The sequence below is a fragment of the Triplophysa rosa genome, linkage group LG10 (genome assembly GCF_024868665.1).
Source record: "Triplophysa rosa linkage group LG10, Trosa_1v2, whole genome shotgun sequence".
NCBI classification, from domain to species: Eukaryota; Metazoa; Chordata; class Actinopteri; order Cypriniformes; family Nemacheilidae; genus Triplophysa; species Triplophysa rosa.
In genome coordinates this window covers 8,115,779-8,130,182 of record NC_079899.1, presented here as the reverse complement: position 1 = coordinate 8,130,182, position 14,404 = coordinate 8,115,779, and the positions used below count along the sequence as shown (strand labels likewise).

General features: G+C 35.7%; 1 protein-coding gene across 1 annotated transcript; it reads right to left on the bottom strand.

The window, feature by feature from the left end:
• Positions 1–239: 239 nt before the first annotated feature.
• hhipl2 (HHIP-like 2) lies at positions 240–14,363 on the bottom strand. Its single transcript, XM_057344643.1, has 9 exons — positions 12,613–14,363; positions 11,111–11,760; positions 10,585–10,728; positions 10,179–10,510; positions 9,584–9,710; positions 8,687–8,832; positions 8,499–8,580; positions 7,716–7,798; positions 240–7,479 (listed from the first exon to the last, which is right to left on the bottom strand). The coding sequence occupies exons 1-9, from the start codon at positions 12,952–12,954 to the stop codon at positions 6,860–6,862; spliced, it is 2,526 nt and encodes an 841-aa protein (XP_057200626.1). The 5' UTR covers positions 12,955–14,363; the 3' UTR covers positions 240–6,859.
• Positions 14,364–14,404: the final 41 nt, after the last annotated feature.

Here is a 14,404-nt window from a genome sequence, read left to right as displayed (position 1 = left end):
GATTCAGCCCTGGAAGGGAGTCCGGCAGCATCGACCCATCCCACTGAGATCCCTCTGTCTGCTGGGTCCAAAATGGTCGGATCATTCTGTCATGATTCTTGGGTGAGGTGAGACACAGTGACAAGGAGAGTGGACCCAAATGCAGACAGCGGTTAAGGGGTTAACCCCTTAACCGCTGTCAACCCCTTAACCGGACCCAAATGCAGACAGCGGTTAAGGGGTTAACCCCTTAACCGCTGTCTGCATTTGGGTCCACTCTCCTTGTCACTGTGTCTCACCTCACCCAAGAATCATGACAAGACTAGTCGAAGTCTGACCTAAATTAAATCCTTGTTAACTTTGTGATAGAAATATTATACTAAATGCTGTGTAAAGACCCTAAACAGTGAGAGCCATTCATTGAAATCTTTTTTTACATGCTTGAGGCACACAGTTGCACAATACACGCAACAACTTTTCCAAGATCGCCTATAGGGCCCCTTCCGAGCTACAAAGTTTACATGTAGACTATACAAAGATCCAAAGGATTAGCAATGGAAGCAAATGCCTCAGTGAAGTCTTACAGTTTAATCGTTACCTTTAGGCAGTATGTCCTAGAGATGTCGTGCAGTAGATTTTTAAAGCCTAGCTATTAGTGTCTGTGTGTGTGGTGTATTCAGAAAATCTAGTTCTAGCATGCCTACAATCAGTTGTTTTGCATGGTATGTCCGAACCTATGTGTTAATTACAGGATACTGTAAAGCTCTGTAGGTGAGGATACTGTCAAGTACGTATGTCAGTCTGTTTAACAGAGATGTTTGTTGCCACATGCACACAAGGGGATTCTTAAAATTCTGTTTTACATTTTCACGTACGTAAGATGCAGAGTTCATGTACTCCAGGTGTGTGGAAGCGATAGCTTGGCCTTTGCTTTGACGTAATGATGTCACTCCTAAGGACATGCTGAACAGCTTGTGGTGGGGGGAGATCTTGCTGATGGATTGGGATATGCTGTGGCAGTCTATAATAGTGATTTGTCAATTGATGCGAGATGACCTTTTACTGATAACACAACCTGCTGCAGAAAGTAATGTTCTGCTTGGAGGTATTGACATACAGATATGCTATTAGTGTTAGAGATTCTGTGTGGCAGTGGTGAAATTTTATAAAGATTATTGAGTTATTTATCATAATTATTAAATACGATCTGTGTATTATCATTGTCAAGTTTTAACTTTTCCTTGGAAAGGAACACACTGTAAAAAACATATTTTTACTGTTTTTAGAGAATTTTCACTTATTTTTGAAATGCATCAAAAGAAATGTCAAATTACAGATCTGATTTACATTTTGGGTGTAAAATAACATGAACATTTTATGTAAGGTAAATGTTATTTTATGTTTTTCTGGTGGCTCAGCTGACAGAATATTATAGTTTTTTAATAGTTTTTACAGTGCATTTTACACTGAAAAAATGGTAATTAAAGAGAATTTTTATTTTTTCAATTTTTACAGGTTTTTCACATATTTTTGAAATACGTTAAAAAAACCATCACATTACAGAAAAAAGTCCTATTCGAACGGGACTAGTTTCTAAAGGATGTCTAAGTTTGTCTCACACGATGTCTGTGATTTTATTCACTGATTCGGACAGGACTAGATGTCTTAGGTTATTACAGAGGTACACTCTAAAAAGAAAAGGTTCAAAAATGAACCTTTTGAGGTTCCTGGAGATTGCAACTGTGGGGGAACCTTAAAGGTTCATTTTTGAACTTTTTAAAAAGGTTCCAATTGGAACCCTCTCTTAAAGGTGCATTAAAGAACCAGCAGAGTTCCTTTTGGAACCCCTTTTAATCACCATTTCAGTAGTATTATTACTATTGTTATTATTATATTACACATTATACTATAACAACATTTCATAACACATGATGCACCACCATGATTCTCCATTAAATGTTTATTGCGTACATGCAAACATTTCAGATAAAACACAAAATGACAATACATTTTATTTAACATCTGATTGTGATATGTCACGACTCGGGAGGAGAGAACCCAGATGCAGGCAGCGGTAAGGGGTAACAAAAAAGATTTATTAAAACATAAAACAAAGACCCACAATGGGGTTAAATAACAAAACAGAATAACAGTACAACAGAACGCAGACTCACTAAAACAGAACTAAGCTAGGAAACACTTGACATTAACTAAACTAAACACTCACTAAGGTACTTGACTTTGACAAGGACCAGAATGACACAACGTCAAACCTGAGGCACAGGAACACCAACAAGACGAACACGCACAGGACAATAGACAAGAGGGCATTAAATAGGGGACACAAACGAGGGATAATAACACAGGGCAGGTGAGGGTAATGAAACACAGACGGGAAGCAATACGTGAAACGAGAGGGGCGGGGCCAATGACAAGACACGAGAAAACACATGAGAAGTAAAAACATAGACAACTCGTGGTTTTCTCACATAAAACATAAGGCTTTGTCACGGCTCTGCTACAGGACCAAGAAAATCATGACTAAGTGAAGCAGAGCCATGACAGTGATATGTATAACATTAACAAAGTAAAATAATTATGAAATAAAGCACGCCCACCTCACTGCATAAATTTATTTAAACAAACAAAAATGCCCATTTTAATCTGTAATATGTGATCATATTTGATCATGATTACTCGCCATCATATTCCAAACCCTCCTGACTGTCTTTCCTTAGCTTTTTGACTAGTGTTTTTGTATGTACTGTAAGTGAACGGTGAATTTGTCAGTCAGTAACATTCTTCCTAACATCAGCCATAAACAGAGAGAAAGTTCATTAACTGTTGTATGCAGTGCAGAGCTGTGTAAATCCCAGTTGTATGATCCTTCAGTACTGCAGGGTGACAGGACCACAGTCTGTTTTTTGAAAAAGTGCAATAGTAAGTAATACAAATACAACACTAAGAAATTACCTTTTGCCCATCAGCTGCCACACTGCACTGATGTAGGCTTCACTGACACCTGAGAGAAAGAAAAACAGACAAATTAATAAACTAACAATTAACTTTAACATCTTCAACTCTGTAATTTTAGATTTAGATCTTAATGATATCCCACATCACAGTAGAGGGATATGTATCATCAGTAAACATCAAGATGCCACAGCCTGAGGTAATGATAAGGATCAGTCATTCATGTTCATATTGCTGTTATTGTGTATTGCCCAAAGATTTGGACACATTTTATTTTGATGTTTTAGAATCATTGTTTCAAGAACTATAATAAATACATTCCCTTAAAACTGACCAAAAATACTGAATAGAGATAGACGCAAGAAACCTGAATATAAATAACATGTTATTTACCTGTGATGATTGAGGAAAACTTGCTCAGCGTCTTGAACAGACAAATTCTGCAGCACAGCCAAACCAGTGTATGATGGCCTACTAAATACAAAATGTTCATTTAAATATACCTTTATACTAATACAGAATAGCAAACCAGTTTACTCAGATCTCTTCATAAATTCACCATCGTAGACATGATGTTTACATACCGTACAGTGGGCTTTAAAAGTGCAGAGCAGGAGAAGGCACAAATGCATAACATGGGTGGACACAGCTCTGGAAACAGAACACCACAGATCAGTGAAACTCATTTGTGTTGTTGTGTACTCTGCAGTACTCCTTAAGGCCACAAGGCTTTCTCAAAAAAATGTATTATTCACAGATTATGCATTTATCAATTTAGATCAAACATTACCTGTAGCATGTTCCTTGTGGTTAGGCGTAAATGGAGATAAAGGATTAACCGTTCATTAAAATTATGTAGGCTTTTGACTCTTTGTACAGGTTGTGGGTCCCACATTATTGGCAACATGACAGTAGAGAGACACATCTGGAAAAGCACAAACTCAACAGAAAACACATTGAATGATTAAAAGCTATACAGTAATACCACAGTAAACTTGATCAAGAAATCATTGGTTTCTGCTAAATATTCAGTCTTGTCATGTAAATAATCATAATTAAGATTAAACAAACATTCACACTTAAAGTGATACAGTACTTCACCCAAAAATGAAAATTCTCTCATCAATTACTCACCCTCTGATTGTTCCAAACCTGTATACATTTCTTTGTTCTGCTGGAAGATATTTGGAAGAATGTCAGATCTCATCCCCTACTGACTCCCATAGTATTTATTTTCCCCATGTCAGTAAATGGGGGATGCGATCTGACATTCTTCCAAATATCTTCCTGTGTGTTCAACAAAACAAAGAAATGTATGTTTGGAACAATCCGAGGGTGAGTAAATGATGACAGAATTTTATTTTTGGGGGTTAAGTATCCCTTTAAGACAGACTACTGCTGACTTAATGCAGCTGAGCTGACCAACACAGAATGTATTAACATATTCATATATTATGAAGTTTAGTTCTACACTTGACAGAATAAATTATAATAGTCACTACATCAGCACATGTTTACCTAAATAAACAGACTGTTTATTTCTGCTTGTTGTGCCTTGCAGACTACAGTTACCAACTTTGGCTGTTCAATAAGAAAGCACAATTCTTTTAACGTTAAACACATAAATCTCCATTAACATTCAGTACTTACGCTCTGATTGTATTGTATTCCATATTTGGTTGCTGCGTTTCATCCATTTTTCAGTTGCGTTGTCACCTGCGCCTTAGCATCTTTCCCCCTTTCAGTGATATATGTTTATCTTTTTCTCTACTTAAAAGAAAGTAAAGGGGTGAAATAATTAACACAAATGTTGCCTTTGTAGCACTATACATCTCTCTTTATAACTTTTACACTGTCCTAAATAGAAAAAAGGTCACTTTGAAATCGGTTAACTAACAGAGCTTTAGTCTGTATTTTAATGTACAGTAACCATGTTACATTTCATTTCATTTATTTTCATGATTTCATAAAGGTCATAGTAATTTTGTTAAGCCTTACCTCAGATATTCGAGCATTTCATCTCAGTTCCTGCGCTCGCGCAGCAGAGTTTGTAACGGTTTTTTTTAGCTGGGCCACGGGCGCGAGAGACATTTGAACGCAAGACTTCGTTCGAGGCGAAGTCGATTTGAAATATCCCACTTCCGACCTCGTAGCGTTCCAGTCAAATACTTTACAGTTTCTTAACGTTTCGCGTAAGTTAGCTCCGCGCTAATGTCACTGCAAGCATTTTGGATCATGTAACGCGTCTCCCTGCCCTCGTGCTTGATTGATCTGCCCTGAGTTCATAAATCGTATGTCCGACTATGAGCGCAGTTTCCGATGTTTGGAAGTAGTATTTGGGAAGAAGCATTGCTTGAACGTAGCACTGTCTCTTGAACTCACAAGTCTACGTCATTTTTGATGTTTGAAATAAGTTTAAACGATTGGAGATGTTTTTCTCAGTGTTTTTCATGGGGAAATGACATGCTTATTGTTTGAGATGGTGGTGTGTCCACCTCTCAAATTGTTTGTGTATTTTAATTTTTTATATATTAATCTTTAAATATGACTAATGTAAATGTAAACTAAAGTAGGCTAAAATGATTATAATAAAATGATATTAATAAGGATAATAATAACATCAACAACTAAACAGCAGAAAATCTAGCCCATCTCAGAAAAGGTTCAAACCTTGGTAACAGGCCAGGTTCTAATTTGAACCCTTTTGCCACAACAGAGGTTCTAAAAAGAATTTCTAACAGTATACCAAATACAAAGGTTACTTATAGAACTTAAATGTTCAACTTTGAACCTTTTTTATATACAAAGTATTAGAAGTTCATATTTGAACTTTAAAGTTCTTTTTCTAACTCTAAAGGTTCAATCTCTTCTAAGAGTGTAGGAGGGTCTGTTTTGTACTTTTGGGCATTGCAAAAGATCATATGCTCTGGATACGTGCATTGCGTGTTAATATAGTTTCTTATTTTCATTCATTAACATTACCATTACGTCTTAACAGTTTAGAAGATTTGGCTCATCTCGGTTTTGTTTTTTTATTTCGCGGAATTGCAAAAGCATTCATGTCTATTTGAAGGGAACGATTAAATGAATGGGATGCAGGAAGTACAATAAATAGTTTTTTAATTAGGTTTAGTTTTGGTAAAGAAATGCAGAAAATCTGCCTATTCACCTGCAGTGCCTTGCCTTAAGTATGCTGTTATTTTCGTGCTTGTGAGGCAAAGACCAAGGACCACAAAAACCAGGGGTTTAACCAACGTTAAGTTATACCCAACTTGTACCAGTCATATGGACATGGTTTGGGTCTGCAATGAAAATAATTTTACTCTAAACAAACGAAAACGTTTTATTAAAGGAAGCATTTTTAATTTAGACCAAACTTATCATGCATATTTCTCTCTGTCTGGGTCTATTAAAAGAAAAGCAATTTACACAAGTTATTTAAAGTTGAAATGTGCGTTTTGGACCCATGTCATAAAATAAACACATTTAACAACGCAAAACATTTTTGTTTAAAAGAATTGTTTATTCTTGATGTTTTATTTAGATTTTTTTCTTTTAGTTTGTAGTTTGATCTAAAAAAAAAGATATGGCCCTGTACTAATTACTTAACCACATCCACAAACATGAACATTTAGAGAAAGCTCTTGCTGCATGCTAAGAAAATTGAAACGTACGGCCCAAAACTGTTTCTGCTTCTTTGGTCTAACACATCACACATTTGACTGACCCCAGACCTGCTATTTTCTTTCTTTAATACATGATTTCTTCAAAACACATAAAATCTTATTACTGCCCATATTAGTACCATCTCATTAGTACACAATATTGGTTATTCAAACAGTTTTCTCTTTTTTTGTCCGAGAGATATTTGTTATATTTTTGCTGATACAGTCTTTAGGTTTGTTGTTCACTTTAGGATTATTGTTGACCCGTTCACCTTAGATTTATTGTTCACCTTAGGTTTGCTGTTTGGTTTCTTAATTTCTTTTTCAGCCTTTTTAGTTTTTTGTAACAAAACAGCTGGTTTTGTCTCCTCTTTTGGTTTCGTTGGTTTGGTTTTCTGTCCTGCCCGTGGTCCTTTGACAGACAGTTTGTGAGACAGCTTTCCAGTATCTTTTCTTTCTTTCTTGCTCTGTAACTTTGACTTCCTACTGTGAGAGGCAACGTTCTTGACTTCTTTTGTCCTTGCATTGCTTTGCTTCTCTTTTGGCTGAGTTGTCTTCTTTGTCTTTTTCTGGTGCAATTTTGCTGTTGAATTTTGGCCCGGATGTTTTTTCTGTGGTACAGAAGTGGTGGGTTTGGTTCTTGTGGACTGGCGCGTGGCTGCTGGTTTAGTTGGGTTTATAATCTTTTCTAGTGGTGGTCTTGTGGGAGTTACATATACTTGTATGCCTCTATGTTTTTTCTCTGGTGCAGATGTTGCGGGTTTGGTTCTTGAGGACTGCCGTGTGCTTGAAGGTTTAGTTGGGTTTATAATCTTTTCTATTAGTGGTCTTGTAGGAGTTACATCTATGCCAAGTACAGTCACTGAAAAATCAGCATATTTATATTAGCTTCAGACAATACTGTTAAATAACATATTTCTTTTTTTATTATATCAACTTGTGTATAGAACAGACTTGTGATTGACTAGTTCTCGCCATGAGTATAGCCTTAAGATAATGGCGTTAAGAATAAAACAATAAATAAATAAATACCTTTTATAGACCTAAGCTGGCCTTATGTAAAGTTATATAACGTTAATGAAATAAAAAAAATCTTACATTCTCTGGGTACAAATGCCACTTTCTTTCCCCTGATCTTTACAGGTAGTGGCTTGTATTTGCATTTTCCTGGAGGTGCCCTCCTGCAGATAAAAATGATTTGGAGATAAAAACTTAAAAGAGGTCAATATTAGAAATTGCATGATAATTATTTTGACAAAAATGTAAAGACTTGATATGGTGTGAGAAGGATTCCTAAACAAATTCCTGGTGCTCATCTTTGATCTTCCCCACTTTTAAAAAAAGTTTGATAGAAAATAGGAAACGGTTAATTCTAATGCATGTTATGTGAACTATTAGGATTGAAGAATTACTTGATATCTTAATCAGTTAATTTATTAACTTCAAATAACTTGTTTTAATGTGTCAAGTTAATTTTTGACAATGAACAACAATTGTTAACTTGTTAACTTTATTTTAGAAGTGTTGTTCTGTACTGTACACTGGACCTCATATCTTGCAGAACTGTATAAATAATCAAGTTTTAACGTGTAAAAGTGTATTTCTTTGTGATACTGCATGTCTGTGAAATGTGATGCATGTGCCTACACATATATTAGGCATACTCTTTTCTCTGTCTAGAAATACTATGTAGGGTGCTTTTATTGGCAAGAAGTGGAACTAATGAGCTTGCTTAATCTGTTTAAATAGACGGTTTATTCAAATACAGACGCAGACCTGCCAAAATGACAAATGTTTGCGGTGTGATCCAAAGGTTACTGAATTGTTAAGCATTTTCTAATAATAAAATATTCATCACTTAAGAAATTATTCATACTTTACCTAGATGGATCCACAAATTTATAGACAGTGCCAAAAGGAGACATTGCACTCGGGTAGGAGGTTGCCAGAAAATAAAGCTCTCCTTTGCATAGAGATGTGGAAAAAAACAACATGGTAAAAATTCTGGAAGCTTTATTATTGCTGTAATATTTCTTTTGGGGTTTTACAGGACTGTGCAGCAAACCTACCTGCTTCATCTTCAGCAAATGAGATGATGAACTTGTGGTGCTGATTTATAAGGCCAGGAAAAGAGCATGTTTTGGTGTCACCCATACACACATTCTTTTCCTTCCAACTCCCAGGTTCCTTATCCTCTTCAAGAGCCATTAATCGTCTGAATAAAAATAAAACCTTATCATATCATATCATATATCATATCATATCATACCATATATCCTAGACTTACTTTTCAGTAAAATAATATTCTCAGGGCTTTAACGTTATAGTTAGACAGACACAGAATAAACTAAGAGACCATTCCAACTTTTCATCAGCATTTAGATGTATTGTGCACAGCAAAATCACCAGTGTTAAAAAGGGTCAAATTAACTCTCACAGTGTTTATATAATCCACACTTTGAGAGTGTGGATTATATATACACCGTGAGTGTTAATTTGACCTTTTTTAACACTGACAATTTTACTGTGTGGTCATTCCAGTCCAGTGTCTGAATTTCAACTAAATCAAACCTCAGACACATGAAAACTGTGATAAAAATCCAGTTTAAATAAAAAATTTACTTTTCCTAAATACAAATATTACTGTTGTATTGCTTAAAAGTGAATATGAACTTATTTTCTTTGCAGTATTTGAGCTCTGAGCATTTACAGAGCATTTTTGTGTTATTTTTACCTGTTTCGCTAATTTTCATTTTCAGCAAATAAATGCAAAAATAAATAATATTTTTATTTCAAATTTGGTATAAATATTTACCTATAAATAGTAAATTCAGAAAAACTGAATATAATTTTGAAATGGTCTCTTAATGGTCTTCTTAATTTTTTGCACAGCTGTTGTTCCATTAAATTAAAATGAGGTTTTGTTTTGCAAGTTTTAACAATACTGAAAGAGTTTTGGGCCTTACCCATTCATGAAATCACCAAAAATGTACAGACCATTGAGGTTGGGTGACTCGCATCCTCTATACACATAACCTCCAGTTACTGATTTCCCAACATGGTGTCCATAAGCAAATATTGGAAGAATGTCATCTATTAAAACAAAACATGTTTGTGGGCTAATAAAATGAATGCAATAAAATGGAAATTTGCTTCTAATAAAACTCCTTTTTAAGATATATATTTTTTTACTGTAAGTTTAAAAGAACAGTAAAATACTAAATGTTAAGTAGAATGTGATTGTGAAGTTAAATAGGTGCAGGTCAGTGGTATACTACTTTTTTTAAATTTGCTGAAGAGGTCATGCTGAAGCTGTGATTTATTGTGAATAAACCCCAGCTAGTGACCAGTCAGCCTCAAGGACCAGTTTTATAATATTTTAATTTTAATATAATAATAAATTATAATATAATGTCATTATTTTAAATAATAATATTTTATAATTAGTACTTGGAATGCAAAATAAAAAAACATGATTTTTTAAACATTTTTCTCAGTTTTTGCAAATTAACTCTCAAATTTTTCTCTGACCTAAATGTGAATGGCTATAGTCCAGCTTACCTAGAGAGGAGTTCTGGCACAATTTCACATCGAAACATTCAAAGCCTTCTTTCGCCCTCCATCCATAGTTTCCTCCCTTCACAATGATGTCAATCTCCTCATATCGATTTTGGCCCACATCGCCACAGAATATTCTCCCTCTGCCATATTGAGTCACTGGATCCCCTCGATCCACTGAGCACCTCCACATGTTCCTCACACCGTAGGCATAGACCTCAGGCTTAGCATTAGATTCTCTAATGAAAGGATTGTCTGGAGGAATCTTATACGGCTTGCCATCTTTCCTGCTACCATCCACATCAATGCGAAGCGCTTTTCCCAACAAGGCTGATCTAAAACAGTTTACATAACCGGTAAAGCTTTAATAAAGTGTCTGAGAAGGTGTTCTTGGATAAAAAACACTTGCCTGTTTTGGGAATTTCCAAACTTTCCAAAAGGGTCTCCTGCTTTTCCACCATCCCCTGTGAAGATGTACAGGTACCCATCTAGACCAAACAAAAGCTGTCCACCATTATGGTTTGCTGCAGGCTCATCAATCTCGAGAAGAACTCTGAAGATACAGATTAGTATAAAACAAAACAAAAATGACAGAGAGACATAAAAGCTAAAAATAAACCATACTTCTGGGCATTACTAAAAACTTTTTTTATTTTCAAGTTGCTGTTTTCATATGCCGCTCACATGTTGAATGAGACATTTGTCAATGGTCTGATCTCAGAGGACTCAATGGAGGCGGGGACTAATTTGCATATTCATGAACCCACATATATTAAATAAAGCAAGGTTGTTACATTCAAGTCATTTTAAGGCATGAAGAAATTATTATCACAGGAAAAAACGTTTACATATGCTATTTTAATGCTTAAAGATGAGTTTTAAGTGATAATATCGAGTGCAATGGGACTTTAACAACATGAAAAAAAAATGTTAACCTCTCAGAGTGGGGATCTGCCGCGTTCATATCATGAGCTGACACCTTCATCTCGCTAATGCGAACTTTCTCAAGCATGCCGTTGACCAGAATGGAGTAGTAGATGAAAAAGCGTCCATTGTTTTTATACTTTGGGTGGAAGGCTAGGCCCAGGAAACCTCGTTCATCTCCCAGCCACTGCGTGGTCAGCACCTCTCCACTTATGTCGAGGAAGGGCTTTTCTATGCGGCTTCCATCTCTCAGATAAACCCACACAAAGCCTACCTGCTCCGCCACAAACATGCGGTGGGTGTCGTCACCACTGTGGACCATTAGCACAGGGTTCCTCAGCCCATTGGCCACTTCCATTAAACACAACTGTAGACATCCTTTAGGGTCCTCCACCTTACCTAGGTTGCTGTACAGTTCATTGTTCCTCAGGACATTGGGGAAGCAATAGTCCTGGTCAGGGAGATCGATGATGTTACAGAAATGCAAGTCATCTTTCTCACATGCCTCCAGTAGGGTCCGGCTGTTGGTTAGGTACTTGACCACAAAGTGACACTTTCTGTGGAATTCTGAACAGTAGGCAGAGCACAGTCCTGGTATGTGGCGCACTGGGGTGTATGGATCTTCAGCATCAAACAAGTGTGCAGCGTAAGGGGAACACTCCTGTAAATGCAATACAATTAGGAATGAACAAGGTGGTTGAAGAAAATATCATGCAAATGCAAAACCCATCACCGCAATGCTAGTGGTTGAAGCGACATGGCTTAAAGTCCCCATGAACCGAAGTCGCGATCTTCTTTATTTCAGAATTGTGACGCACTTAAATCACTACTAGGGGGCGTGGCCTGTGTGTTGGACTGCATATTATTTGTATCTAGCGCCATGCTTCACAGAAATGTATACTCGCAACAGACAGCTCTGCCCAAGCTGTCAAAATGACGTCATCAAAAAAAAAATCGCCACTTCGTAGCGAGTTAGAGCATAGCTTTAGCAACGCCAAGGTCATGGGTACGATCCCAGAGATTTCACATGCTTAGAAACAAGTGTATAGTATAATGCAATGTAAGTCGCTTTGGATAAAGGCGTCTGCTAAATGCATAAATGTAAATTAAGACTTTTTCTGGATTGACTTGAACAGATATTTTGTTTAGCCTACCATAAGACTAGTAATGTGCACTAACGAAGTAAATGGGTAAATTTCGACATTTTAATAGTTTTCTATTCATTTTGATAAATAAAAAATAGGGATATAAAATCGTTATTAAATTCCTTTTAATTCCGTTATATTTTAACAAGCCTGCAATTAAGTATTAGGTCAGGAATGAAGCGATTTTAAGAAATATTAGTGTTTATTATTACAATCATTCCCCGTGCACAGTTGATTAAATGCAGTAAATAAATAAAAACAGGTGCCACATTTCATTTAGCCACTGCGAAAATCTCCCACACCTACAAGATAAACGTATTAAAATGGTTAAGTACAAATTTGTTGATAAAAGATCAGACATAGCCTACCTGGCACATGATATCTTTAACCAAATCACCACACGCTTCATAAGCTTCCTCACCAATCAGGTCCATTATATCCCAGTAACTCATCCCAATACGATTGTCCATTTGTTGATCACAGCAACCAAAATTTCCATGCTGGTTGCAAAACTCAATGTGGTATAATGGTTTGAAAGGTGGCTGGTAGTCCAGACACTGAGGATGTGCCAGTGTAAGTCTTAAGCAAGAAAATAAAATAATACAGACGCTTATGAAGAGCCCCCGCATCCATTTGGTCCTGGAGTTCAAGAAGCTACTGTCAGGGCACTTTGTACGATAATGACTCATTGAATCCTGCTCTTTTAGCATTTTGCAATGTACTTAGGAGGGAAATGTATTTGCTTTTGAGCGCGTGTGTCTGTGTGCGTGCAGCACGCCTTTATGATGCGCACTGGTCCGTTTGCTCCGATCTTCCTTTATTGTGATCGTTTGTAATGTGATGGTAGCATTGTCGTTTTTAACACATACGATATGGTATTACCACATTAGCGAAGTACACAAACGAATGTTTCTGAACATTAATTGCTTTAATGCAATTCGTTTTTTATTTGTTACAAAAGTTTATAATGATGAGCAATAACAGCCTAATGACCATAAGAATATGATTTCAATAAAGACTTACAGTAGAGTCCTTTTTCTGCACCTAAACGAATTAATTAAATGCAGAGCACTAATATTTGTTTTACTTAAAATAACTATTTTCTTTTCTAGCTTTTTGCAAGATTTTTATCACTAATTATAATTAGTGATAAAAATCTTGCAAAAAGCTAGAAAAGAAAAAATATATATAGACTTAATTTTATTTCTCCAGTTTATAAATTCACACCAAAACATCAATTCAGTAATGCACATTAATTCAGTTGCCAGAGCGTGCGGCATTAGCAAAAACTCGTTGGTAAACTAACAACTTGTGCCATCTAGTGTGCACAAAAGCACAGCACAATATAACTGTAAATAATTGTTACACTCGCTGCATCATCATTATAGATCATTGAAAGCATTAACAATATTCTCATTACCAATAATTATGTCATCTTGTAGTAATAAGTTAAAGAAACATCTTATATATTTATGAGTAAAAATGAGAAGATATTAATGTTCGTATCACATTCATAAATCTGTTGTTCCCAAAAGACAGAACAACTCAAGTAACACGTTTTAAAGCTTATTTCATTGTTCATATTGTCTGTTTATATGTTGTGACGCAGTTTTAACCTGATTTACTTACAATTATCTAAACTATTTAACAAAACTAAACAGGACAAAATAGCTATTTCCAGCTTTTTTTCTGTTCTCTTAGTACATTTTGCATTTAAATTTATGCAAACATTATGCATAAGTCTCATGACATAATTTTGAGATAAAAGTTTGATTTCCACCATTGATTTCACTGTTTTGTCAATCTTTAACATATACCTTACTCAGCCAATAAAGATTTTAGGATTATCATAGAATGTTATAGAATGTTCTTTACATTATGTATAATTTTATAAAAAAAATAGTAAATAACCAAAAATGACTTGAGTTGGGTTTTCACAGGCAGGGTCACCATTATATAAAAATTCAAACCAACATCCTTTATTCAATCTAACTTCAGCCATTTTCCAATCAAGATTTTTTATTCAGTCGAACACTATTTTCACATCATGGTATTCTAGTCCAGAGATCCCCAACCTTGGTCCTCGGGGCACACCTTCCAGAATGTTTTAGTTCTCTCCCTATATGAAACACCTGATTGATGAGTTGAATCCGGTGTTTT